Source organism: Sceloporus occidentalis, unplaced genomic scaffold (genome assembly GCF_023333645.1).
Source record: "Sceloporus occidentalis isolate IW3139 unplaced genomic scaffold, rSceOcc1.0.p SCAF_19, whole genome shotgun sequence".
In the NCBI taxonomy this organism is placed as follows: domain Eukaryota; kingdom Metazoa; phylum Chordata; class Lepidosauria; order Squamata; family Phrynosomatidae; genus Sceloporus; species Sceloporus occidentalis.
The window spans coordinates 13,679,423-13,706,298 of record NW_028316999.1 but is presented as its reverse complement, the minus strand read 5'-3'; the positions used below and the strand labels follow the sequence as shown (position 1 = coordinate 13,706,298).

Below are 26,876 nucleotides of genomic sequence, written 5' to 3'. Positions count from 1 at the left end.
GTGTGAGTGTTGAGTTATGCCAGTGAGGTAATTCCTTTACCTTGAATTACATGAACACACCTTTCATGTACTGTATGCAGGCCCAGACTGGCTACAGGCACATCAGCCAAATGCCTAGTGTGCCATTGGGCGCCACACACCAAATACTCCATGCTCCAGCGGCGGATCGGGTGCAATGTATGGTCAGTAAATCTACCGTATTGGCTCGAATATAGGCCGCACTTTAAGTCTTTAAAGTGGGGGTGCGGCCTATATTGGGGGTCTAGCGCCCGACGCCCAGGACATGCAGTCCCGGGCGCCGGGCAGGGTTAGGATACAGATCCCCCGCAGCGGTGCAGGGGACCTGCATCCTACTCCCCGATATGCTTAGACAGCCTCCCCTGCCAGCACTTTCCACGGGGGGGGGGTGCCGGCACGGGAGGTTGTCTAAGCGCATCGTGTGGATGGTCACCGGCTGCGGAGGTTGTTTACCCGCATCGCCGCAGCCGGTGACCGTCCGCACGATGCGTTTTACCTCTGCCCCCAAGACTTACCAGAGGAGACTCCCGGGTGTCTTGCGGGGCCGGCGGGGGACATCTACTCAATACGCGTATGCAACTTCCGGTGCCGGCACTCAGCGGAAGTTGTATACGCCTATTGCGTAGATGTCCCCCGCCGGCCCCGCAAGACACCCGGGAGTCTCCTCTGGTAAGTCGGGGGGGGCAGAGTGGCAGCATATATCGGGGGGGGGGGGAGGACAGTGGCAGCATATCTCTCGGGGTGGAGAGACAGAGTGGCAGCATATCTCGGGGGGGGGGGAGAGACAGAGTGCCAGCATATCTCGGGGGGAGGGAGACAGAGTGGCAGCATGTTTTTTTGGTGCTTTTTTAAAGAAAAAAAAACTTAAAAAAGCACCAAACTTTTAGGGTGCGGCCTATATACGGGGGCGGCCTATATCCGAGCCAATACAGTATATACTGGAGGTACGCTACACCAGCGGAAAAATTTTGCCTGGGGCCGTACGTATCCAGCTGAAGTCACCAGGAGGCCACACTCACGTCATCAGCCAGCTTCCAGTCTGAACCACCCTGATTGTACAAATCATATTGAATGCAAGTTTATCTAGTTTGTCTAGAAAAACTCACCATTGTCTTTACCCTAAATTACACCACCAATACCATTCTGTAGGCACAACAAAATCATATCTTTCCTCATTTTCCAATAACAATAATCTTCATAGTGACTCATGATATCATGAATCCTGGCACAAGCCAGAACAAGAACCAAAAGTTTATATCCTCTCTGGTTTCCACAGGTATTTTGCTTAATAGAGGTATGTGAAAGTCAGTATGGTGTAGAACACCAGCTCCCAACATGCCCAGTCAGTAATTGGTTGTCTAAGCATGGTAGGATTTGTAGCTAGACAAAAGCCAGTGGGTTGCAAAAGAAAAAGTTAACAGAGACACGTACAAGTTAAAATTAACGAACCAAGAATGCATCTTTAAATCAGTTTTGGTATGGATTATATTCACAGCTGTGAGTCTTGAGTCATTTTCCAAATGATTGGCTGTGTTTGGCTTGGCCCATGGAAGGTTTAAGTAAGTGTAAACACAATTTGGTTGTTTCAGCTTTATGGCATTGGGAAGGGCTGATTAACAACCGTGAACTTGGCCTGACAGTAAGGACACTTGGGAAGCTGCTATACCTAGAGACAGAGTCTCTGACTTGTGCATTTCCTGCATTCTGTGTATACATTTTTTGTAAAAACTTTATTTAACATGGAGGATGTTAACCCCTTGATGACAATTGCCGGTCCGGGCACGTCACCGAAAATCGTGACGATTATGACAATTGACGTGCCAGGACCGGCACGTCTTTAAACGGGTGAAAAAATCGATCCGTGATCGATTTTTTCACTCAAACGGTGTTGCTCTAATGCCTCGACATCGAGGCATTGAGCAACATCAACAAAAACATTCCCGGCCCCCCCCCCCGATCGCTCCTAGGAGCAAATAAAAAACATGTTTGAAAGACTGCACGTCTTTCAAACATGGCGGCGCCCGCCGCCGAAAAACGGGTTTAGGAAGCGATCGCGAGTCGCTTCCTTTGCTTAGCTGGTGTTGCTAAGATGCCTCAGTATCGAGGCATCTTTGCAACACCTGTTTAGCAAAGGAAGCGACTCGCGATCGCTTCCTAAATGCTCAACTTACCTTCCCGGTGCCGGCGTCTTCGAAACACATGCGGTGTTTCAAGATGGCGGCGCCCATCAAGCCAGGGGCGGAGCCTGCTGTCATCATCGGGGGGGGGTGTTGCTGGATGTCATGGACATCCAGTGAATAACACCCCTAGTGGTCAGATCACTCATAAGAGTGATCATGATTTGATAAATCAAAGGCAATGTTTTCTAAACATTGCCTTTGATCAGTATTGGATCTGCCTCCCTCCTTCACTTGCTTCTAGTGAGGGAGAGAGACAGATCAGTGTGTTTTTAGGTATTCTCAATAATATATATATATATTGATCCAAAGGCTCTTATAAGAGCCACCCATTTAATATTAACCCCTTCATTGCCATTGATCACTGCATAAACAGTGATCTTGCATAGTGGCAATTGTTTTTGGGGTTCTTTTTTTTTACATTTTTTTTTACTTTTTTTTTTTTTTTGTACTTTTTTTTTAGGGTTTTTTTAATTTTTTTTATTAGAGCCATTAACCCTTTCCTTCCCCACTATTTTTGCTGCAATTGTTGCCATGCAGCGGTATACGGCTGAGGAGGCATGTTCCAAATTTGGCCCTTTTGCCCCCAAACAATCTGACAAACCCATGCATGTGGGGTATCAATGTACTCAGGAGATGTTGCTGAACACATATCGGGGTGTTGTGTGACAGCAACAACATACCAGGAGCTTTAATTTTACACCTGAAGTACAAAGTATGTTTAAAAAACAGCAAAAACAATTACTATCACAAACTTTGACAAGGGTTGGTGGTAGGATTAGTGCATGGAAAGGGTTAAACTATCAGCATCTAAAATACCCTGGGGTGTCTAGTTTTCAAAAATATATGGTTTGGTGGGGTAAATTTAATTTGCTGGCTTCAAAGATGCCCCAAATACCACATGGAGACAGAATTACCAGATTCAGAGAAAAATGGTTTTGAAATAGCAAAACGCTACTTGTACTTATTGCCCCATAACGTGTAGAAGAAAGCAAAAAAACATAAAAACATTGGGTATTTCTAAACTCGGGACAAATAGTAGAATCTATTTAGCAGGTTTTTTCAGTAGTTTTTTATGATGAATAAAAGATTTTTCAAATAAAAGTGAGAAATTTTATTTTTTTTTCAATTTTTCGTCATATTTTATTATTTTTATTATAGAAAATTACATCATATATAAAAAATTATGGTGTCTGAAGAAAGCCCTTCTTGTCCTGAAAAAAACAATATATAACTTGTGTGGGTTTAGTAAATGGGTTAAGAGAAAATTACAGCTAAACACAAACACCGCAGAAACGATAAAACAGCCATTGTCACGAAGGGTACAAAAAATAGAATCAGCCTTTGTCACGAAGGGGTTAAATAAAGTAAAAAAAACAAACCCCAATGTTTTAATTTAAACCCTGTGCGGCCGCACACCCGTAAGACCTGCACTGGTGGGGGCTTCCCGACCCCTTAGAGTGGCGGACCCAGTCGCAGTTGCGGCGGGCTTAAGGGGCAGGTGCCCCTTATGCCCTGCGTTAATGTGGCCGTAGAGGACCGAACTGACTGGGCCTATTTTAAGGTAGGGGCCTGGAGCTGCAGCTCCATCAGCCCCTAAGTCAATCCGGCCCGGCCCACCGGGAAAACGCCCGGTTTGCCCGATGGCTAGTCCGGGCCTGCTTGCCTTGGACATCTCACATTATTTAGTAGCCTCTATACGCCATAGAATCTTTTCCCTATTGCGTTTCTATGCAAATTACGTACATTGACTATTAGAAGTGTCCCTTTATATTCAGGTGTTCCTCTTCCAAATAATAATAAATAAATGAATCATCCATGCCTCGATCTTGCAGATGAAGAACAGGAACTGTCTATAGAGAGATAGAATAACATGTTATATCACAAACAAAATCTCACAATACACAACTACACTGTTTACTAATGGGAGGAAAGAACATCTAGAAATAATTCTAGAAATCTCAGTTTGGAATTGGATCAAAATATCTAGCAAAGTCATAATTGTCGAGAAGGAAAATTCTGCTTTAGTTTTTCTGCAAATTTAGGCCTTTTAGATAAAATATAAATGTTGATGTGAATAAAGTATTCATTTCTGAATGTGTCAAGATAATTCAATAAGTCGTATTAAGGTTCCTTTAGGAGTCTAAACTGGCTAGTACATAGTTATCTTGGACAAATCAGTCAAGTCTTGGCTTGTGTTACTGCCGCCCAAAAAACGTATATTTCTCTACCACATGCTATTAGTAGCAAATCTGTCAGATAGTAACAGGAAAGTGATTTTGGTTTTACTGACGGTTTTATAATGATATAGGAAACCAAAGCTGGCACTTCCTTGCTCTTCTGTACAAGCTTTATGTAAACAGAGGTTCAGTTTTCATCTTTTTATCTTTTGCCATTATTCCTTTGGCTGAATACTAAAGATAAAATTGTATTTGTGTGCCACGTAAAAAAAAGCTGATGACAATACATGCATGGATTTCTAAGAAGTACTATTAATTGTTGGTGTTTATTAAGCCCTAAAAGGGTAAACTGACCACATTTTAAAAAAAACAACTATATTTACAAATCCAAAAGTTGAATATGGAGGGGCAAGAACTGTATTTGACATAATGAAAAAATATTAAGAATATGTAAATGAACAAACTTTTTTGTCTGAGATGTTATTTTTCTCCATTTTTAATATCATTTTTCTATTATTAAGGATAGTAGTCAATAAACTTGTTTGAGACTTTTATAACACATGAGCTGATTACTTGACCATTATGATTGTAAGCAAGTAGTTCTTCCTCAGTAAAAAAAAGGATTTAAAAAAGAACAAATAAAAATAACAATTGCAAATAAGTAAATATTCAAGGGAATACCAACATGAAGAACCAAGTGGTCAAAAAGTTACACTTGCCCATGGAAAACCTAGGACTGATCATGTAATAAATAAGAATCCAGACATGGCATAAAAGCTGCTGAAAAGCCTTGGTACTTTAGACATCCAGATGCCATACAACCCCATTTTTATGTTACGTCCATATTGGAGTCTACTGTATTTGCTTGAATATAAGACAAGGTTTTTTTAAAAGCAAATGAGGTCTAACTAAGATCCAGAACCCCCGCAGCGCTGCAGGGGACCTGGATCCTCTTCTTTGGCAGCCGGTGGACGTCGCTGGGGCTTCTATGACGCAGAGCCAGTGCTCAGTCATAGAAGGCCCGGCGGAAGTGGCAGGTAGCAGCAGAAATTGTCTTTACACATCGCGCATATGTCCACCAGCTGCCCACACTAGACACCAGGAAGTCTGGAGCATGGGGGGCAAGTCTGGGGATGTATTGGTAAGTCTGGGGGGAGGCAGAGTGGCATATCAAGGAGGCAGTGTTGCATATAGGGGGTATAAGGTATATCTGGGGGGGCAGAGTGGCTATTAGGTGGTATAAGGCATATCTGGGGGCAGAGTGCCAAGTTGGGGGGCAGATATGCATAACTGGAGGGCAGGTTGACAAATAAAAGGAAATAAGTTCACATGTGAATTAATAGTAGCCCACATAAAAGCTTAATATACTTTTTATGTGTAAAATGTATTGCCTTCTTAGATGTATGTAGAGAGTACAATATACTAACTATATTGACCCAAGATGTTTAAGTATTAACACAACATTAGAGATGCCAGACTAAAATAAACACCTGCCAAGATATGAAGAACATTATAAATATTTTAAAATTAAATGGCATATTTTTGTCATTTTGAAATGCCTTGCAAACAGAGATACAAACTACAGCTGTCATCTTTGCCCCCCTGATAGATGTGTAGTGCACCCCAATAATCCTGCTGGCCTGTCATTAGTTATTGCTTACTTAGCTTTATGGCTCAGAAACACAGTTGTAATGCCAATATTTATTTTTACATTTTACTTAATCTGGCTTGAGAATAATGTTGTGTCTCTGTAGTCAACATTTTCATGAATAACGAGCCAGTCTTTGAAGTATTGTTAGTGTGAGGAATTCACAAAAAGAAAAATCATTTATATCCATAAGGCCACACGTTTCTTACACCTGCACAATTTGACTTCTCTTACTTCTCCATAAAACATATATCTTGGATATTATTGTTAAGAATGACCAGGTACTGAATGTCTGGCAGTGCATTCTTCTTTACATTTTCCTTGCACGCTTTCTCAACATAGCAAGCAGAATCCACCCAAACATTTCTTGCCAGGCCCGTCAGCATGTTCTTAATAGCTTCCAGACTGAGAATTTGGAAAGCCTGAAATGGAGGAGTATAAATAATGTATGGGAATTCATCATTTTAATGATGATAACCTTGGCGTACATACTAATGCTTAACATTATTTACATACTACATTAATACTTGGAGTATCATCAAGCTGTAATGTACTGTTCAACCCTCTGTTTACATTTACCTAAATATTTTGTGCTTAGATTTTGAGATATATATATATGTATATATTAAAATCTATGCATATAGATTGTTATCTTTCATAAGCCCATACATGGGTTTATTCACTAAAGCAGGCGTTAGAAGGAGAGTTTGGTGAAAATTGAAAACGCCCTGAACTCACTCTGCATTAGAAGGGCTGATCCCTCGGAAATTTTGAAGAAGGGTTAAACTAGCCGTGCATGATGAGTACGTTGAGTTTCAATAATTATCTCTGATTCAAATATTGCTTTATATATGACAATCCTCACTCATTGGGGTTGACTTCATAAAGTAAAGGGGATACTCCTGCCAATTCCTTCATTAGTAAATAAACCCCAAAGCTCCCTAAAATAAGGAGATCACCGCAATGTCTGGTGTTCTTTCTTGTTGTCTAAAAATTGCAAATTTAAGTAAAGGCTTGTGGAGGAAGGTGCTGGGGAAGAATCACAGCATCATACAGATGGTTGCAATAAATCAGCTAGTAAAAATACTTGAGAAAAAGTTTCTCACAAATACAATGGAGATAGTTTGTAGAGATTGAACCTGATAGACCTTCAAAATGCATTCTTCTTTAGTGAAGATGTCAAGGACCGTAATTTGTACAGTAAACTGTGCATTGAAGAATGAAACATATCTTAATGCAGGACCAGTGTGACCCTCACTGACTGCTAGATGCATCTGCCAGAAAGCAGCTTGTACCTTTAAATATGACAGCTGGTTTCTCAGAATGTTTAGCAGTTCTGTAAACTGGAGCTTTGTTCTAAACAACCCAATAATGTCTACTGATAGGACTGAATAAAACAGATTTTAAAAAATTCTAACAAAAAAGCAAAGATTTGTAGAGAAGGAAACATTGGATTTCGAAACGTGCTCACACGCTCCTGTTGGATTTAATACTCAACCGGTTTGCTCTATTTGGTTAATAATCACAAGGTCACAAAGACATTCACACATATATGCATACGTGTGCAATATATTGTAAATTAACTGATCATTAGCAAGACCACATTTCTTTTGGGCAACTAACTTTTAAAACCCACAAGAGAATAGACTTTCCCATGCAAGGCCTTTAAAATAACAGTTTGTGTTACAACACACACAGCAATTCGTGATTCATATGAACTTATGACTAAGTTTGTGTTTGGAGGATACATGCTTTCCAAGTATTACAAAAATATAACATTTGTTGCGGAGACCCGTTACTCCTACCCTTAATACATATTTCCAAGAGTTTACAGCTATGAAACTGTGTGGGAATTCCTGCACACCTCACCAAAGCGATCCAGAAATATAAGCAATGAAAACATAATAACTCCTCGACTGACCATAAAAGTTCCCCCTCTAGAATACTTACATGGAAAAATAACTTACATCTTATTATTAATACATGTCCTGTAAATACATTCTGAACGTTGCAGCTAAGTAGTGTCAATGTAAATCATTTTAAAAATGTAGTTTCATGATTATATTATTTTTAATGTGGTTATCTAAGAGTTAGCATGCAATTAAAGTTGCTTTTCCACTTAAAGTTGCAACACATTCATTGCCCCTATAGTATGTTAAGGATATAAATCTTGGCAGAGTAGTCATAAAACCATTGATATTATGGCATGAACCTATGCTTTTGTGTCACATGACAATTATATTTTCCTACCACAAAATATAAATCAGCCAAAATTTTACAAGATTTAACCCTTTCATGACTTTCATTGATTTTTTTACACCCTAGTGACCCTAGAATTTTTTTTGCTATTTCTTACATATGTTTGTTTATTCCTTTTTTCTTAATTAGTATGCCCATGTTAAATATTGTTTTTTTCCGGGAAAGCAAAATTAAAAAAAATGTTAATTACTCAGAATTTCCTCCACAGGTTAGGTACCACTGATGGTACCACCTTTGCGACAAGTCAGTTTGTGAAATTGTGCTAGATCTGCTTTGGTCCACAATAAGTGATATTATTGAGAAGTGTAAGCATCTAAGAATAACAACAGCTAAGCCACAAAGCAGTAGGCCCTACACAGAGCGTGTCCACTGAGTGCTAAAACGTAGCACATGAAAATCTCCTTTCCTTCGTAGCATCACTCACTACAGAGTTTGAAACTGCGTCTGGAAGTAACATCAGCACAAGCGCTGTGTGTCAGGAGCTTTGTGAAACGGTTTTCCACAGCCCAGCAGCTGTACACAAGCCGAAGATCACTATGCGCAATGCCAAGCATCGGCTGGAGTGGTATGAAGCACACCGCCACTGGTCTCTGGAGCAGTACAAATGTGTTATCTGGAGTGATCCATCTAGCTTCACTAACAGGAAGTCTGATGGACAATATGGATGCCTACTGTAAAGTTTGGTAGACAAGGGATACATAATACAGCATACAAAGGCATTTTAGACTTTGTGGTACCAGTTTGGTGAAGACTCTTTCCTTTTACAGCATGACTGTGCAAAAAAATTGAAAGTCAGAACTGCAATCCAAATGTTAGTAACACATATAGAACAATGGTGCTAAAGCCTTAGCAATAATGTAAAAACAGTAAGGTTAGCACTCAAACCACACAAAAAATGTAAAACATATATGCTGATACAAACAATGTTTACTGGGTGTAATATCACCAAAATACAATGTATAAAAAAGGTTTTCAACATACCAATGTAATGCATAAACAAAGCAATGGGGTTGATTGATTGATGGCAGAGGAGCCCCCTGCCGGCGACCAATAGAGTCGCTCGTACAGACCTTTAACTCTTGGAGGGGGGAGACCAATGTAATCTAAACCATTTTATGTTGCACCAGACCACTATATAATATCAGATTCACTCAATTTTTTTTGCTGTGAAGTAAATCATGCAATGTTTTCTTAAAACTAAAATATTCTTCACGGATAAAGACTATCCATTGTTCACATGATTTTAGTTCTTGAACAATAATTCTTTTTTAAAGCAAAATAACTACCCAAAAATTGACATGCGTGCATACATATAGTATCCCTGTAAATACAGTATATTGCCAGAATCCTTAAAAAGGTTTCATCTCCGAACTGCCCTGACAAGGCAGACGTTGTTTATCAAATCTAATAGTTCATTCATAGTGTGTAATTGTATTAAGCCTGCTTGACATTTTGTCTGATGGATAAGATAACTTACAAGTGATACTATAGACAGAAATCACCGTTTTTCAGATATGAGTTATTGGATGTATTATGAGAAGAATATGTACCATTCTAATTATATGGTTTTACAACACAGTATGACGCCTTGGTGTAAAGGTTGAGATAATATATTTTGTACATTGGTAATCACTGCTTTAGGAAACTATGAGGTGCACATATTTTTGTAGCTGCACCTCTTGTGCATACAGGAAATTATTCACATATATCATTAACGTTCTATATGTCTATAAACATCTGACATATAAGGCTCATTCACTTTTATGTTGCTAACAGTATATTAGTAACACAGGGCCATTAAAAACAAATAAATCTGTTAATACTATTATTAAGTAACACCTGTGCCTTTCATTATACCAATAATAAGTGCATTGGAAGCTGTGCAATGCCACCATTTGCAGTACAAATGCTGGGCAAGACAAGGTATGTGAAACATAAAAGGTTTTATAAGTCATAAATCATCTAAATTAATTTGACAATTTTTTCCTTGCAATTTATCAATTTGCATTTTCTATTCACCTGTTGTTTTGCATTAGAAGAAGAATGAAATATTAGTTTTAATAAAATTAAAATATGAAATGAATACTCCTAATATTAATATTACCAGTTTTACAATGCCATAACATGTATATATCAAAAGGAAATATTAGAGCACCTAATTGTGATTCTTTAGCAGGACACTAAATCATAAAAGGAATTTGGGATGTGGTAATCATTTAACCATTAAAATACGTTATTTAATAATATCAAGCATGAGTGAATTCATATGCTAATTTATTTATTGACATAAATTAAGAAACAGTAAAGATGAAGGAATGTGAAATTAAGGGATTACGATCTTGTTAATAACAGTTAGCAGTTAATATACTCTGTTAAAAATACATCTCGATCCAGCTCCGCAAATGTGCAGGATAGTTATCCCAGTTAATCAGTGTTGGCAAATCCTATAATTTTTCCACCTCCTCTTAGCATATTTCCAGTTGAAACTTTTGTTCTCAGAACATTCAGTCTGCTTCACACACATCTTTAAACCATTAACCATTCTTCTAAGGACTTTGGCATTTAAACAATCCCCTGAATACTTTGGGCGTCCACACCTTAATATACCTCCATCGTTTATAGCAAATACCAAGGTGTGGCCTCACAATATCCCATTTCAATGTATGCCATACTTTGGGTTATTCCTTCCCACCATTAACACCAATGATTTATCCGAGCATATTGAAAGACTCAGTCTGAATAATTTAGTTAGGGACAGTTCTAGACTAAGTGATATGAATTGTTCATGAGTACCCTTATTAATACCCTGCATATGTAAGTCGTGTGGTAACATTCACTTGCCTTGGATACATGCAGCAATAACTGGCCATATCCAAACCATCACACCTTTTTAATACTCTTAGCATAAGTTTACGTCATTACTGTTTTTATCATCCTTCTCAAGAACTTGTTAAATCTATTTCTATAAGTAAGGTCAAGTTCCTCTTTATTCACTCCTGTTTTCACTGGATAATTCAGACATCCAAAAAAAGGACAAAACTAGCTCAGCTGAAGGACAGCATTTTGATAGCTGTCCCTTGTCCTGCTAGGGAGACTCTCAAATATTTCCGAATTAAGCCATAACAGAGTGAAAATCTCCAGCATATCAGACTGATGGGAAGGTTAGGAGTCAAATTTCCTCTGTGTGAGGAACCAACAACCTCATTCATAGGTCCTCATCAGTGAGGTGCAGTTGTTTGGCACCGTTAGTGAAGAAGACAATTCACCCTTACTGTAAGGGTAATGAGATCCAGGAGTTCTGTTGTTTTTTGACTAAACATACTGTATGTCGGTTGTCTGTGGCACGTATATTTCTACATTTTACCAACATCTCTTCCCAAAATCCCACTGATAATTTGGACATGTATCCATAATTGATTTCTAAAAACCTTAGCTACTACTAACTTCTTTAACATGGTAGATTTAATGCATGACCAACCTCTGCATGCAAACACCTCCCTTTAACCTGAATAAATGGTACCAAAACATTTTTAAGTGTGTATTTGTGTCCTCAAAACTTAAATTACTAAACAAAAGCAGCATGAACATTTGGGTAATTTATATCCAAAAGTACATAGCACACCTACTTAATACATGAAGTAGGTGTACTATTAACAAACTCCTAATGGTGCATTTTTTGTGGTTGTCTTTTCATCCCATCTGTATTCAAGACTTAATTAACACAACAATGCTTTGCGTTGTAAATTGCATCAGGCAACCCGTAGCCTAAAATACAAATATATTTGCCAGAACCTTGCCAACTCCGCGTTTGTGAATTTATTGTACTCCTCTTGTGTTTAATACAGGGTAGACATTTTTTATACTATAGTATATGGACAGGAATTTCTTCTTCTATTAAATTGCTGGCCCCTGCAGAGTCCAAGTCTTAATAACTATCTCCCACACAATGCTAGCTTGCCATTTTTTCGCATGCAAGTGGGAGTTTATTCAGTAGAAAAACAGATGGGTGTCTGTCTCAGGCTCACAAGTTGGGAAGAATAATATAAATCTCACTTAATTGTGTAGCTGGCAGGGTTCCTTTACAGAGGTGATTAGATACAGCTTCAAAGTTAATCATTTCTCTCTCTACCAACAGGCACGACTCTTTAAACCTCCCAGCATGATTCTGGTTCATTGGTTTGTCTGCTCAATGCCTGGCATCTCCCATATACTTCCTTTATGAGAAACCAAGTTAATATTAACAATGTGTATCACAGAATCTGTCTACACTGACCCGAAACTTAATGATATATTTAAAAAAAATGCAGGCTTCATTTGTAGAAAAGAGAAAATTAATGTTCTGTTGCTAAATCTCACTTTATTAGCGGAAGAAATGTAATGAGGAGACGTCATCTTCACCATTCAGGCTTTCCAGGCGTAAAGCGAAATATTTCAGAGCTTAGTATTAGACCGAGGGATACAAAATATAAACCTTTTATCATAAACAGGATATACAGCTGTCATTAGATGTCTACTTTTTCTTTATTTTGTGTATATAGTGTTAACAGAACAAATTAAACAATATCATTAACATGTTCAATGTGCATAATGATAAAAATATATATATACAGCATAGATTAGGAAATTTTGCTGAATATACTTCTTACAATGCTTTTTTGTAAGTAAAGGTCTCAAGTCAGTTAGAACCAGGAAATGATTATTTTGTGAGTATCAACTAAAAGTTGATGGGTGACAAACTCACAATTTTGCTGTCTATTTGATTGTTCATATTTGCGTGAATTTTATTTGCATCTTTATGGAGTACAGTGCATTGTAATTGTGCATTGTTCACCAGACCTGCCATTTAAATATCATCATCATTGTCATCATCATCAAAAAAAACAACACTGATGACAATAATACACTAACTTGCGCCTTGCCTCTTATTGATTGCCCTGCTTTCCGCTACTGTCTGCTCAACTTGGTCCGATTGTCCACACTAACTTGTAGCATTCCCAGAATGAATGGAGATTCATACATACACTATACACACTATATCTGCAAACATTTGGATAGAGCTGTCAGTTTCTCACAAGAGAGTGGAACATGCTACTTGCCACACTAGTGGGAGATGGATTTTGCCCAGCTCTACTTACCAGACAAAACACTGTTTAAGAATATTTTGGAGCGGGGGGCTTTAATTAGACTGGGATCGTGGGTTAATACATATATTTTGTTCCATCATAATCACCGCTACAGGGAATTATGAGGCTTACTTATGTAGCTGCATGTCTTGTGCCTACAGAAAATTGCTTAATTATACCAGTAAAACATACAACTATAAATGTTTGATATCAGGCTCATTACCTTTTATGTTACTAACAGTATATTGGTGTCAAAAGTAATTAAAGACAAATAAGTCCTTTAGTACTGCTATGTGCCCTTCGTTATACTAATAAACTCATTGAAATATGTAGTATGCCATGACCTTATGCCATCATATTATGTTAGGGATATTAATGAGACAAAATAGGCAAAACCAATATTTTATCACATACGCAAAATAACGACGCTACCAAATATTGTAGTACCACATCCACAATATTAATTTAAGGAGATACCCTATATTTTATCTCCGATCCTAAATTCTTTCAGATCGCCGAAAATTATAATTCAAATCAGATATATATCACCAAAATAATCAATCAAAAAATATTTATTGTAAATACAATTTATAAAATCTATATATGGGTCACACAGTGCATAATATAAAACACAAAGTTCTTAAAACATGTCAAAAATGAATCAATTCAAATACAATATATTATCGATAGTTATCAATATGAATTAGTACTATATGAGTCTAACACACAATTAATTTCCAGTCCACTCAGCAACCAAAAATTTATAATAATCAGGGCAGTAATAAAAATATCACTATCTCGCTAATATTAGTTCAACTAATATAACAAATTAAAAATAACTTAATTGTGTCTAAGAGTATTAGTGAAATTCCTAATAGATGCAAATAATGTCAAACTTCATCTATAGGTAAAAATACCTTTTCATTATTGTTATTATCACTGGTTATAAGCTGCAGTCTCACAAGCCGCCATATACAATAATGCAATATAGTACTTCCCAGAAACAGGGAATTCTATACGAAGAAGACAAAATTCATCTCTATTCAGAATAATAAAACAATTATAATTACCACCACTTGTCGCTGTTGTCCCACCGGTCCTTGTAGAAGTTAATCCAGGTTCATTGGCAAGAAATTAAGTGGAAAAGAATATAACTTTCTACCAGTTATATAGGTTAGAACTCAAAGTAACTCCAAGAGTGAAATATGGTGCCAGAATCTTAAGATTCCAATTCTCTGGGGTAAATTTGGTGAATAAGTCTGTCCTTTTCCTTTTTCTTTTTTTTTTTTTAATTATCCAAGACATAAGCTTAAAAACAGAGCTTATTATCATAGCCTCCACCTCTTGATTGGAATTCTCCAATCATAACGGTGGGTTTTTCCCATTAAAATTAGGATTTCTACTCATATTTACACCGTTGTAATTTCTTAATTTACCTGTGAGAGACGCTCTGGTCTAAGAATTAATTTAAAACCATTACATATGTGTTTGGAATTTATCCTTGGTCACCCTAATCGCCAGGTGTTACCTCCTAGATAGTAACTCAGGCCTTGGTAGTCTTCCCATGTATCCCCCATTCCAAGTTACATTTCTAAAGATAGGCAGCGTCTACTCCTTAACTTTCTCATGGAAGATAACATTAATTGTATCATATATACGCTGAAACATCATTATACATGAATACTCCTTTGTTCTCAATTATAGAGGGAACAAGGACAAAAAGAAATAATCACTACATGATTAAGTAAAATAAAATGGATCTGACTCCATTTTGTTTTCATGTAAAATACAGAATATGTGGAATACATGTTTTCTATGATAAAATATCTGACAATATACTGGGCTAAACTTTCATAAAATTGTTCATCATTAAAACATATTTTAATAAAATCTTTATAATATTTGGTACTGCAGAAAACAGAAAAGGAAGCATAAAAAAATCTAAATAGATCATTAAGAATAACTTAAAATGTACACTAAAGTTAAGGACTGCTTAAGTGTTATTCCAGGTATCATCGCAGTAGCCAGCATATTTTTAATACTTTGCAGATAGGTCACATAAAACGAGCTATGCATGGAAAATATACTTCTCAAATACTCGTATCATATTCAGAAACAACTGGTTTGTTGTATTGTACGTTTTCCACATATTATTTAAATCCATTGGGCATCTGTTTAATCTTTGACTTTAAATATCAAGTCAGCTGTCATAAACCAAAATTCCACTTGGCAGACAGAGAACCTAATATGCATGTAGAGTTAATGTTTTATCCAGAGATTGGTGAATAGTGTCCAATCAGCTGCATTTACACTTTGTATTTGTACAAAACACTTAGCAAAGTGTCTTTCATCTCATGTTAGCAGAGGAAGCTTAAAGGAGTTGACCTGATTAATTTTTGTTAGTCAATCACATGTTCTGTATACCAGCTCTGCATCTTTGGAAGTCTTAAAGATATTCATTGATTCACTCTTGTTCAAGCAGGGATGTAGTGTTAACTAGAGCCCCAATTTGTATGTTAGTCATCAGTACATTTGTGTGGAACAGTGATAATCAATAGACTGCACTCCAGCTGCTGCAGGATTTCAACACCCAGATTGTTTTTAAGACCTTCTAGACATGCTAAGTTGATGTAGAGGGATGATCTCATTGATGAGATCGTTGAAGGACAAAATCATCAAGCATTGATCAGCTGATATTATATCATAAAGCTTGTATATTGATTTTGAAACATTTACTGAGTTAACTTTGTTATGTTTTCCATGGTTTTCTGTGATTAGAACAGAGGTCTTCAACCTCTTCATTAATAAGAGCTACTCATGATTAATGAAAGGATTTAAGACCTACCACAGAACGTTTTGAAAAGAAATAGGGCTAAATTGCAAATTATTTATATAATATTTAATTTATTTGTTTGAGTTAGATTTCCAGTTGAATAATAATTCTTATTATTGCCCTGATGGTGTAAATTGGCATTTTCAATGCTTTTGCTATTTTCGTATTCTCATAGCTATATTCCTTGGTCTTACTCATTGTGATAAAATCATTCAAGGGAATTTGACTTATGTGTTACCTAATATTTATACCCCTGTAAACCAGGAAGTCATGCTCCCTATTCACCCGATGTACTGAGAATGTAAAATATCAATGGAAATATACAAATATTTTTTTCATATGAATTCATAGGGGTGCCAAAAATTGTGCAACACATGTTTATAATTTTTTTGCTAAACTTGTGTTGTGTTTGATATCCATGAGAGCAGAGTATTTTTGTGTATTTTTTGAAGAAAAGATCAAATAAAGACAATTATTCACAGCCTTCTTTGTTCATATATATATATATACCAAAAGTGGCAATATTAGTGGAGGGCAAAGTAGATCTATTTAGTACTGGTGGTGCTTTTTCACATTGCTCTTCACTTTACATGTATTATGTCATTCAAGAGATTCTCGTGGGCTAAGAAAACATTTAAGGGCTTCCAGATAGAAGATATCACTGTATCTGATAATAAAATGTATCATTTCATATAGTATGTACAGATATGACAAATTATTTGTCTTCTTACCAATGTCATATGCTAATGAGTAGCATTCTACATACAGGTTTTCTAAAAATAGGAGAATGTGAAGCGCAAGAGACTAGTGTAGGGATAAAAAGTAGAATATAAAATAGAAATATATATTTTCTGTGTTCTATATTCTATAAATACATTAGGTGATCTCATAAATAGATCTTGAAAGAATACTGAATGAAAGAACATATAACACAGGTGAAATATGTTCTTTCATTCAGTATCCTGCTGCTGTTTCACCCTTTGAGTCATGCTGCAAATGCATCAGTTTAAAGATACACCAAAGATACACTAAATATGCTAATTTATGGGACTATATACTGTAGATTAGGTTTTAATGGCTACATTCCTATAAAATATTATGGTTTATTATGATTATCAACTTTTTCACAACATATAGTAGATGCGTTGTTTAATAACAACTGGAATATTTTATCATGACTAGCTCACTTGTACCTTTACAAAGGACAAGTCAGTCTGATGGTACCTCCAAGAGGATTCCAGAACAGAGATGCATGGCAAAATCAGCTGGGAATCCGGGTACCTCTAAAGATAATAGGTCTTGGAATTGGGGACTAAAACAGAAGTGGACTAACCAGCCAAAGCACAGCCCCAGTTAATCATACACATGAATAGTTGACTAACTGATATTTGATTACTACTAAAAATGTTACAATTGCAAGAATGACATTGTGTGTTAAGTGGTTGGTCATGTCCCGTATGCACTTCTTCATTTTAATACGTTAAACCACAATAATATGTGTAGATTATAATTGACTACTTGCAAAATTACATCATTTATTAGAGACAGTAATTTGCCATTGGATTTCCAGTCTGGCCATATCACTTTACTGTACATTTGTGCATAACAGTTTTGGAGCTCTTCAAGAATATCATCAGTGAGTAAAAGAGGGAAATATGCTAATGAGTAGCATTCTTTATATAAGTTTTCTGCAAATAGGAGAATGTGAAGAGCAAGAGACTAGTATAGGAATAACAATATAAAATAGAAATATATATTTTCTGTGTTCTATATTCTATATATACATTAGGTGATCTCATAAATAGATCTTGAAATTATTTTTGCTAGTAACTAAAAGGTAAAAACAGTAAGTACATTAACAGGCGTGTTCATAATGTATCCTATGTAAATATATAATGATCTCTGATTAGTGCATTAAATATGAAAATAACATTTAGAGTATAGTGAATAATCATATCCCTAGAAAAGGATCAGCTTTTCTGCTTGTTTCATGCTTTTGAGCTGTGTTTTGATAGCTTTAGTTGATTTCCCACTAGATTCTTATCCTTTTAGTAAGAGAATTCCAACAATGGGTGGACTAGCTATATAAAACCACAGACGTCATAAATATCAAAGTAGTAATAACTTTGCCAGCTAGAATTCCTGGCGGAAAATGGATTTTAGGTACTTTTTTGTGGTGTGCTATTGACTGTAAACAAATTTACAATAGTGCAATTGAGACCTCATTTTTATCTGTAATTAAACGTTAAAATCGTTGTTTCATTTCACACACAATGTAGGCTTAGGAACCAAATTGCCTGTACATGCACTCTTCCTACAAATAATACTTAAGTTATGCAAAAAAAAATTTCCTGGAACACTTAACTATATTGTGACACAAAAGGAGACACTGAAGAGTTATTGTGGAAACTGAAAGGGCTTCTAAACCATTGTTGTGTGATTAAACCTTCAGAAGAAAGAATAAAATGACATATCATTTACTTAACACATATGAGAGAGCAATTAATGTTTCATCAAGTGAAACAGCACCTTTTAGTGTAATACTGTATACTGCTGGAGATGCCCCTTAATATCAAAGCACAACATTCTCATTCACTCCCTCTCAATGTCTTCTTACATTCTCTGCTGACTACCTGTGTGTTCTTGTCTCATTTTCTGCATGTTTTGCTTCTTCTTTTGCCTCTTTTTTTTCTTCTGTCTTCCTCAACTTCTCCCCAGTAACAACTTCATTAACCAGGCCTCCCAGAGCACTTCTGCCCTTTTGCAGAAGTACTCAGAGAGGCCAGAATAATTGGGATGGATCCCCAGAGTGTTTCTGCATCTCTCTTCCTCTGCAAATCCATCTGCATTATTCCAGTTTCCCTGAGTACTTCTGCAAATGTTAGGAGCCACTGAGAGGTTAGGAAGCATTGAGAGAGAGCATGAGACCCTGAAAAAGTGAAAAAAAAACAGTGAAATGCAAAGGGAAGGGTGCTCCACCATAGAAGCCCCGGCGAAAGTGCCGGCAGAGGAGGTTGTCTACGCGCATCGCGCAGATATCCACCAGCTGCCGGAGAGAAGGATCCAGCAGCGCTGCGGGGGATCTGGATCCTAACCCTGCTTCTTTCCCGCAGCAGGTCTAAATGAAAGAAAAATAAAAAACACCTGCCCGGCGCCTGGAACTGCATGTCACGGGCGTCGGACAATACGAATTGCGCATCCCGTGCTAAACCCAGAATATAGGCCACACACTCACTTTAAAGACTTAAAGTGTGGGGGGGGGAGTGTGGCCTATATTCGGGAAAATACGGTAATTCCCAGGCTCTCTCTCATTTTTGATTACAGTTTTTTATTGATCCTAGGAAATAAAAATGCTATTGATGGTGAAATTTAGATCAACCAACGCGTATATAATTCTAGTGAGTTTTAAAAATTTTAAAATGGAACGTGTCTTCAAGACTTGTGTAATATTAATTTGGTATTGACTGTCAGAACTTGTAAAGAAAGGGTACATAAAACAATCTTCAAAAGCACAATATTTCTGTATATGGGTTCTAGTTTTACCTTTTAATATACTAGCCATTATTATTCAAATTTCATGAAAAAGTATATTTGTTTATGGCATTTTAGGTATGGTATGAACTGTCTTATTCAGTTTGAAGATTTTGCCAATGCCAACGCATTCCGGCTCCTGAATAAATATCGTAATCAGTACTGCACGTTCAATGATGACATCCAAGGTAATTTGCAAAATTGTTTCTAATTTTTAGATAAACCAAGCACAGAAAAGAGGCTATTTGAATGTTTACATTATATCTACTTTTACATAGAATAACCATTTGTTTCAGTGCTCTGATATTGATAATTGCTAGTACCGGTATTTAATATAAGACTACCTGCTTTTGACTGAAACATATGGTTTGATTTACTAAAAGCCAAGTTACCAGCTGAGTTAAAGGGTTAACTTTACTGGCAAAACTCGGCACTGCATCCATTCTACAACGTAAGAAGCAATTTTAATATTCATTATCATTTGAGTTGCTTTCTAATTAATGTGAATGATCATCATTTTCAATTTTACTACTTGCAGAAGAGCACATAATAGCTAGTCAGGTTTACTCAGCTACCAACTTACATATCCTGAACTGCGACCAACAAATTCCTCCATTAATAATACGGTATATTTTTTAAATAGAGGAACCTCATGACCACTTATTAACCTGTTCATAACCAGGAGTTTTACTCCCATACAACATACTATTGTTTTAGTTAAAAATTCATATAGGAACACAGAAGCAGGTATACTCTGTGCAGATCAGATACACGTTTGTAGAAGTCAGTGTGCATGCATGGGTGTACATAATTGTTTGGGACTGTCACTGAATACATGTGGTTGAGTCTATTAATCGGCTGCATAGTTATTTTTTATGTATAAATGCACAGAGGTCGAGAATATGTTAGCACTTTATAGCTGAATAATAATTTTAATGCAACTTTCAAGATATTCCAATTATTCCCTTAAATCAAAGATCTTTTGCTTTTTTTTTTTTAGGTAGACACAAGTGAACCTCCCAAAAGTTTTATAAAAGTATCCTATTCACCTGTGAGACTTAATTCTATACATTTGTTGCTCCGTTTATGCAAAAGAATAGTCTAAATATACGATAACTACGAGGCATCTGGCAAGAAGTCCTCTGAGTTTTGGAACTTTTATTTTTCTTAAAGCTTTATAGGTTTTGACAGAATAAGTCAAGTAATACAATACATTGCTAGTTCCACTGTAACTTTGTGCAGCAGGGACCTATGGCATGTTATAAACAGTGTGATTGCCTTGTTAATGTATCTCGTGATGCCAGATAGGAAGAGATGGAACGTGAAATCTTGAGGTGTGGGCCTTGCAATCCAAATGAACTTTTATATAGTGAAAATACGTGACTGAATGTTGTATGTCAAGAGACTAATATTTAGACACAGGTGCGGACTGCGTGCATTCTGACTTAACCGTCAGCCATTTTAACAAGGTGCAACAATCTTTTTTTCCAATCTGATCCTCTTTTATTAGGAAATGCACCAGACATATTGTAGCATAATAAATAAAGGTGAAAATATAAAAGTACTGCATTTAAAGTTAGTGAAACGTATCGCTACTGTGGTAATTGAGTTTTCTGCAAAGAGTATCGCAAACCTAATGAGGCAAATGCCCGGTGGTCCACAGGCAACATCGCTCAATACTCACCCACTCAAGTGGCACATCGGGGGATGTAGTGTACAGGCCCCTAGGCTGGAAATGCCTGACTTTATGCCCCATGAGCATAAAAAAGTAACAGGAATCCTGTCAAATCTGCCTCGTTACCCTCAGCCCGGCCCTGTTATCGAATATTTATCACCCCCAGCAGCAATCTACTTGGCCATTCTAGGGCAGCCAATAAAATACTAACATACTGTTTTCATAATGTATTTCTGCATATCTCAATGTACCCGTCACCATTTAAAATAGAACATTCTTGAGGAAACATGCTGTTTCTCCAGGGAAATGTTATATAAACTATGTTAAATAAATTAAAAGCAGAGCACACTAATTAAATAAGCCATATTGTTGAATTCACCAGATTCGTTCTTCTGTCTTTATTCATTCCATGGAAATGTCTAGATCAATTTGTTTTCCAAAATACATTCAGCGCAAAACATTCTGGAAATCCTTATGGAGCTTTATGTTTTGGTCCCTTTTTATGTACGGTCCCTCATTGAGTTGTGTTTACACAGTACAAGTATCCATTTAAATATATTCAAGCTATTGATCTCATATGACATTGTGCACATTGTGTATACGTGGAAAAGAGGTGTTTACTCCATATACCAGTATATGTGTAATAAATGAATGCACCCTGGGCCATGCTTTATGTTGGGCAGTCTTTTGCTGAACTCTTTCTTTTCTTGATGTTGCTCTAGACGATAATTCCTTATATCAAATTTAACTTGTTCCTATTCATTTTATCAAACGGTTTTAATATTGTATCTGTTCAAATCCCCTTTCATCTTTTTGTATGGACAAATACATAACACAATAGTTATGGTAGAAAGGTTTCATTCCATGGCCTGTTTTTCTTGCGAGAGCAAAATAGCTAAGAAATGAAGAAGAAACAGAGAGTAGTTAACATCTTAAAACAAGCAAATGAAAAAAGAAATGTTGCAGTTCTACTCAAAACAGCCACATATAGCCTTTGGTGGAACCCTGACAGGTATGTATATTCATGTAAACTGGATTTTCCATTATCATCCATCTTTCTTATGCCTCAATAGTATGGATGAAACAATGATATAGTCCTGAAGGACCTTTGAGTTGGACCATCACATTTCACTTTTTATTTATAAGAAATTAACTTCTTTTACTTAACTATTCTATTTTTAAAAATGGCATCTGATAGGTATTTGGCTAATATGGCTACTAATTTTGTCTTCAGTTTTGTCTCATGTGTGTTATTAGCTCCACTGCTGTTTTTTTCACGGGATTGAAAGTTGAATTGGGATTACCATAAAATACCCAGACTAACGGCAGTGAGTGTAATTTTCTAATAGTTCTTAAAACAGGTCCTCTTTCCAAACTTAGATTGTCAAGTGTACATTAGAAATAATATATTTTGTTACATCATTTAAATTAAGTTCAATAATGTATTTAGTATGATTGAAAAGTATGTTGTCATACTACTTAAAGTTTCCATAGTCCTGTGTTGTCTATCCTTTCACATATGGTGAACATAAATAAGATACTGGTGAAACCAGCACAGCTGCCTATGTCAGCCGCACATCTGGCCAGCTTTGTTTTGAGTTTGATATCATCAAGCCTGCAGCTAGCAATTTCTATTAGGTACAATCTGATAAAGTTACATTGGCCCACGCTAAAGTGGAAGCTATTTCTTTTGGCACGCATGCAACATAAGTAGGAAAACAAATTTCAGGCTACTTCTTTGACTTAATTTTTCGCCTACACTAAATCCCTTCTTGATGCACTGTAAAATATGTTATAGCAATAGTCACTCTCTCGTGGCATTTATGAACTATATATATATATATATATATATATATATATATATATATATATATGTGTGTGTGTGTAATGTGTAATGCACAACAGATTTAGATCTCTGTTTGCAGACATAGTTAGATACAGCTGAGTGGTACATTTAATCACCAAAGAGACCTCTCTAAAGCTGTAAATCACACCTCCCACACCCTTAAAAAATAAAACCAAAGGAAATATTAAGTGTTTTCCTGGCCAGGTGAATCCATTTTTTACTCATAGTTCTGGAGAAGAGGTCTTTAGACAGACAGTGGCTAAAAGATGTCACTACACACATTGTCTAGATGCAGACAGTGTTACATAGGACCAAACATCTTTCTACTGGTGTTCCTCCTTCTCCTTGACCTAACACTTATTATGCATTGTGGGTTTTATTCACAACTTATGTTTTATCTGCAACTTTCTCTTTTTTTGAGCTTATTTAAAGAAAGCATTAGATTACAAGTCATTTTAGTGACACACAACTGTATCAAGCACAGGATTTACTGCATATAAATCAGGCTGGGGAAACAGGAACTAAGTACACTGATGCAAAATTTGAAATATTTTTTTCCTCCTTTTCTACTGCAATTAACAGCAACCTTCTTGCTAGGTACCCTACTGACAACATAAATTAACTTCTACAGAAAACAAAATAAATGTCTCATACCCTTGCATGCACTCGCAAACAACTTGCATATTAGTTGTATTTTAGCAGGTGAGGCAATCAACCACATTTGTGTCGGGTCAGTCTAGTAAAACCCTTACTTTAATCGAAATTAATTTAATTTATGGTATCTTATCTAGCAGTTTTACAGGTTCATTAATTAAATAAATACTTCAGTCATTCTGTTTGCCCTCCTTTTTTCTAATGGCATTTACCTAGAACTTTTTTATATTTTTATTACAATATTTTACCAAGTTAGTTTAAATTGGACTATACTTTATGTTGTGTCTCTTGGCTTTCAAACTGGGCTGCCAAAACCATATGCAGAGCCCAAGAGAGTGAAGTGCCAGATCTCAGGCTTTCTCAACTAAAATGAAGAATGTGGAAGAGCCAAGGTATTCCAGCAGGTGAGGCCAGACTCTGGGAGCATGAATAACCAGCAAAATTCAAGACAGTAGTTTGGAAGGAAAACCATACAAATTATAGTGTTGACTGTTGGAGGGGCGCATAATCCATTGCTATAGGAATCATACAATAAACTGACAATTGGCCAAGTCTGTACACGAATGCACTTCCACAGAATTGAAACACTAGAGAGAGTCTGTAATGCAATTATTAACCCTGCCAAATCACAGTTAGAGACATAAAGAGTGAACTTGTAGGCTATTTACACCAAAATAATGTTTACCACTTTTATAAAAAAACGACCATTACACAGCATGAGACATCATATTAAAAAGATTAAATCCAAGAGGGTCAGGTTTCATTAACTCCTAACAACATGTACTTAAAGACACATTAATATAAGGTTTTGACAAGCCTACAGAGTCTTCCATCATTACAAGAATTTCACAGCTGTAGCATATCTGATTTGCATCTTAATAAGTGAGATGTGATGATTTAGGGCTCATTAAACATTTGTAGGTTTACAGAAAAACCTCAGTATAACTATTAAATCCAAACATTGTGTACATTTTCCAATTCAAAAAAGGCTCAGTATAGATTTTGTCAGCAATAAAATAACATGGTCGCAGTAAAATCTTCTGCTTCTTGTGTGATTTGTTGGTTGTAGTCTCCAGATGAATGTAATGTAATGTCAGCACAAGTAAACTCTATGAAATATGACAACTATATAACTCTCTGCTAGTCTGACAAGAAAGCCTTTGCATTAGCATATTGCTGTCTTGTGAGTATTTCTGATTTTCAATATGTATTTAATATAAACAAATATGCATTATATACAATGTACTTCAGATGCGTATGAGACTCTGTGTGAAAATATATTGGCACTGGAAAGCTGGAGAAATGTATAATTCACTTATTACATGTCTATGCAAACATTGGCTATTAGTACTTTATGACAGAATGCCTGGAAGCCAAGAGAAGACATGTACATGCTGCCATAAGTATAAATATCTACATTTTTTAAATAAAGAGTAATATATTTTTCTAATTTTTAATTGCCCACAGCTTGTCTGTGGTTGACCAGCTGTTTTTAGTGTTTTACCAGCTGGGTTTTAGCTCTCCATGAAGCTCAGTGTCTGAGGACATCCTTACTATCATGCCAAACAAGGACACTTTGTTTTAGGCTGTGGTTTTTACCAATGCTTTTTAGTTAGCTTAATGACCCATTGATAGTTATTTATGGAACCAAGTATCATATTTAGATAATGAATAATGTAATTTATTTACACAATTCAATATAGAAAGTTATTTTGTTTACTGCTGGTTATATACAACTTGGGTTTTTGGGGTTGTAAAAAGAAGGACAGAGGGATTTGTTTCTGAAAGAGGGTCCTGACGAGGCCAGATGGATAGCCGTGGCTGGACAGCACAGGGAAGGGGCGCAGAGGCTGGGCAGCCCACGGACGGGGTGCAGAGGCTGGGCAGCCCACGGACGGGGCGCAGAGGCTGGGCAGCCCACAGACAGGGCGCAGAGACTGGGCAGCCCACAGACAGGGTGCAGAGGCTGGGCAGCCCATGGATGGGGCACACAGCAGGATATACCTCAGGCAGGGCACTCTGTAGGACAGCAACAGGATACTGTTAATAGTAACAGGTCAGGGCCAATTACAGAGTTACAACTAAAATCTGCAAGTGGACAAGCAACAAGCGGTATTAGTCAGACAGAGTCCTTGTATGCAGGGTGGAACTGTGACAGCTACATCAGGTATGGAGGATGTATTATATATAAAAAAAAAAGAGTACACAATGTTTTTGTTTAATTTCTACAATTATCACTTCCACATTTCCATATTGTTTGCCCTAATAAGAATGACGGCTGCTGATCAGTAAGATCTGCTAAAACAAAAAGTGAAAATATCTATTTTCAAGGATAAGTGTATTGATCCAGAAGCTTAGTATAGCCAACAGTTTCCATGGTTACATGGAAAAAATGTCTGCATGCTGGCAGGTGCTCAGCTTACCAGCATATATGTACATGTATGGCTTTAAAGATACATTTATTAATTACTTTGCTTTTACAGTTTTACAATTATACCAGTAGTTCTGACGGTTTACCTAAAAGTAGGCATTTGTGAATAGTTTAATTTTTCCAGAAAAAAATATGGGTTCTCCTATATAAAGGGTAAGTTATCACATGCTATCATCTAAATTATACAGTATAACTATAGCAAAACTCCAAATACCATGTGGCTTTCCAGGGGGAAGACTGTCTTTAGAATGTCAAAGGTTTAAATAATAAAATTGGATTTTACCTATGAAATATATTATTATATTATAAATGAAAACACTGCCCCTTGTAGTCATTATTTGAAACAGAGAAACTACTCTGTGGAAGTAGCTTTCAAACAGTAAAATACATAATATTGTTAAATAATACATGTAAGTATAATTATGTTTAGGAATTACAGGCGCAGCATTTTTTGGGGGGGTTCTTTTGGTCATGAAATGTTATGGAATTGAAGGGGTTAAA

At 36.5% G+C, this 26,876-nt stretch overlaps 1 protein-coding gene across 1 annotated transcript in view; it reads left to right on the top strand.

Annotated features, from left to right (window-relative positions):
• LOC149302472 (NADP-dependent malic enzyme-like) overlaps nucleotides 1–26,876 on the top strand; it is a 125,101-nt gene that overhangs the window by 72,183 nt on the left and 26,042 nt on the right. The window contains exon 8 of the mRNA XM_089482557.1: nucleotides 19,848–19,957. Coding sequence (XP_089338683.1) covers nucleotides 19,848–19,957 — 110 coding nt within the window. The remainder of the gene's footprint in view (nucleotides 1–19,847; nucleotides 19,958–26,876) is intronic.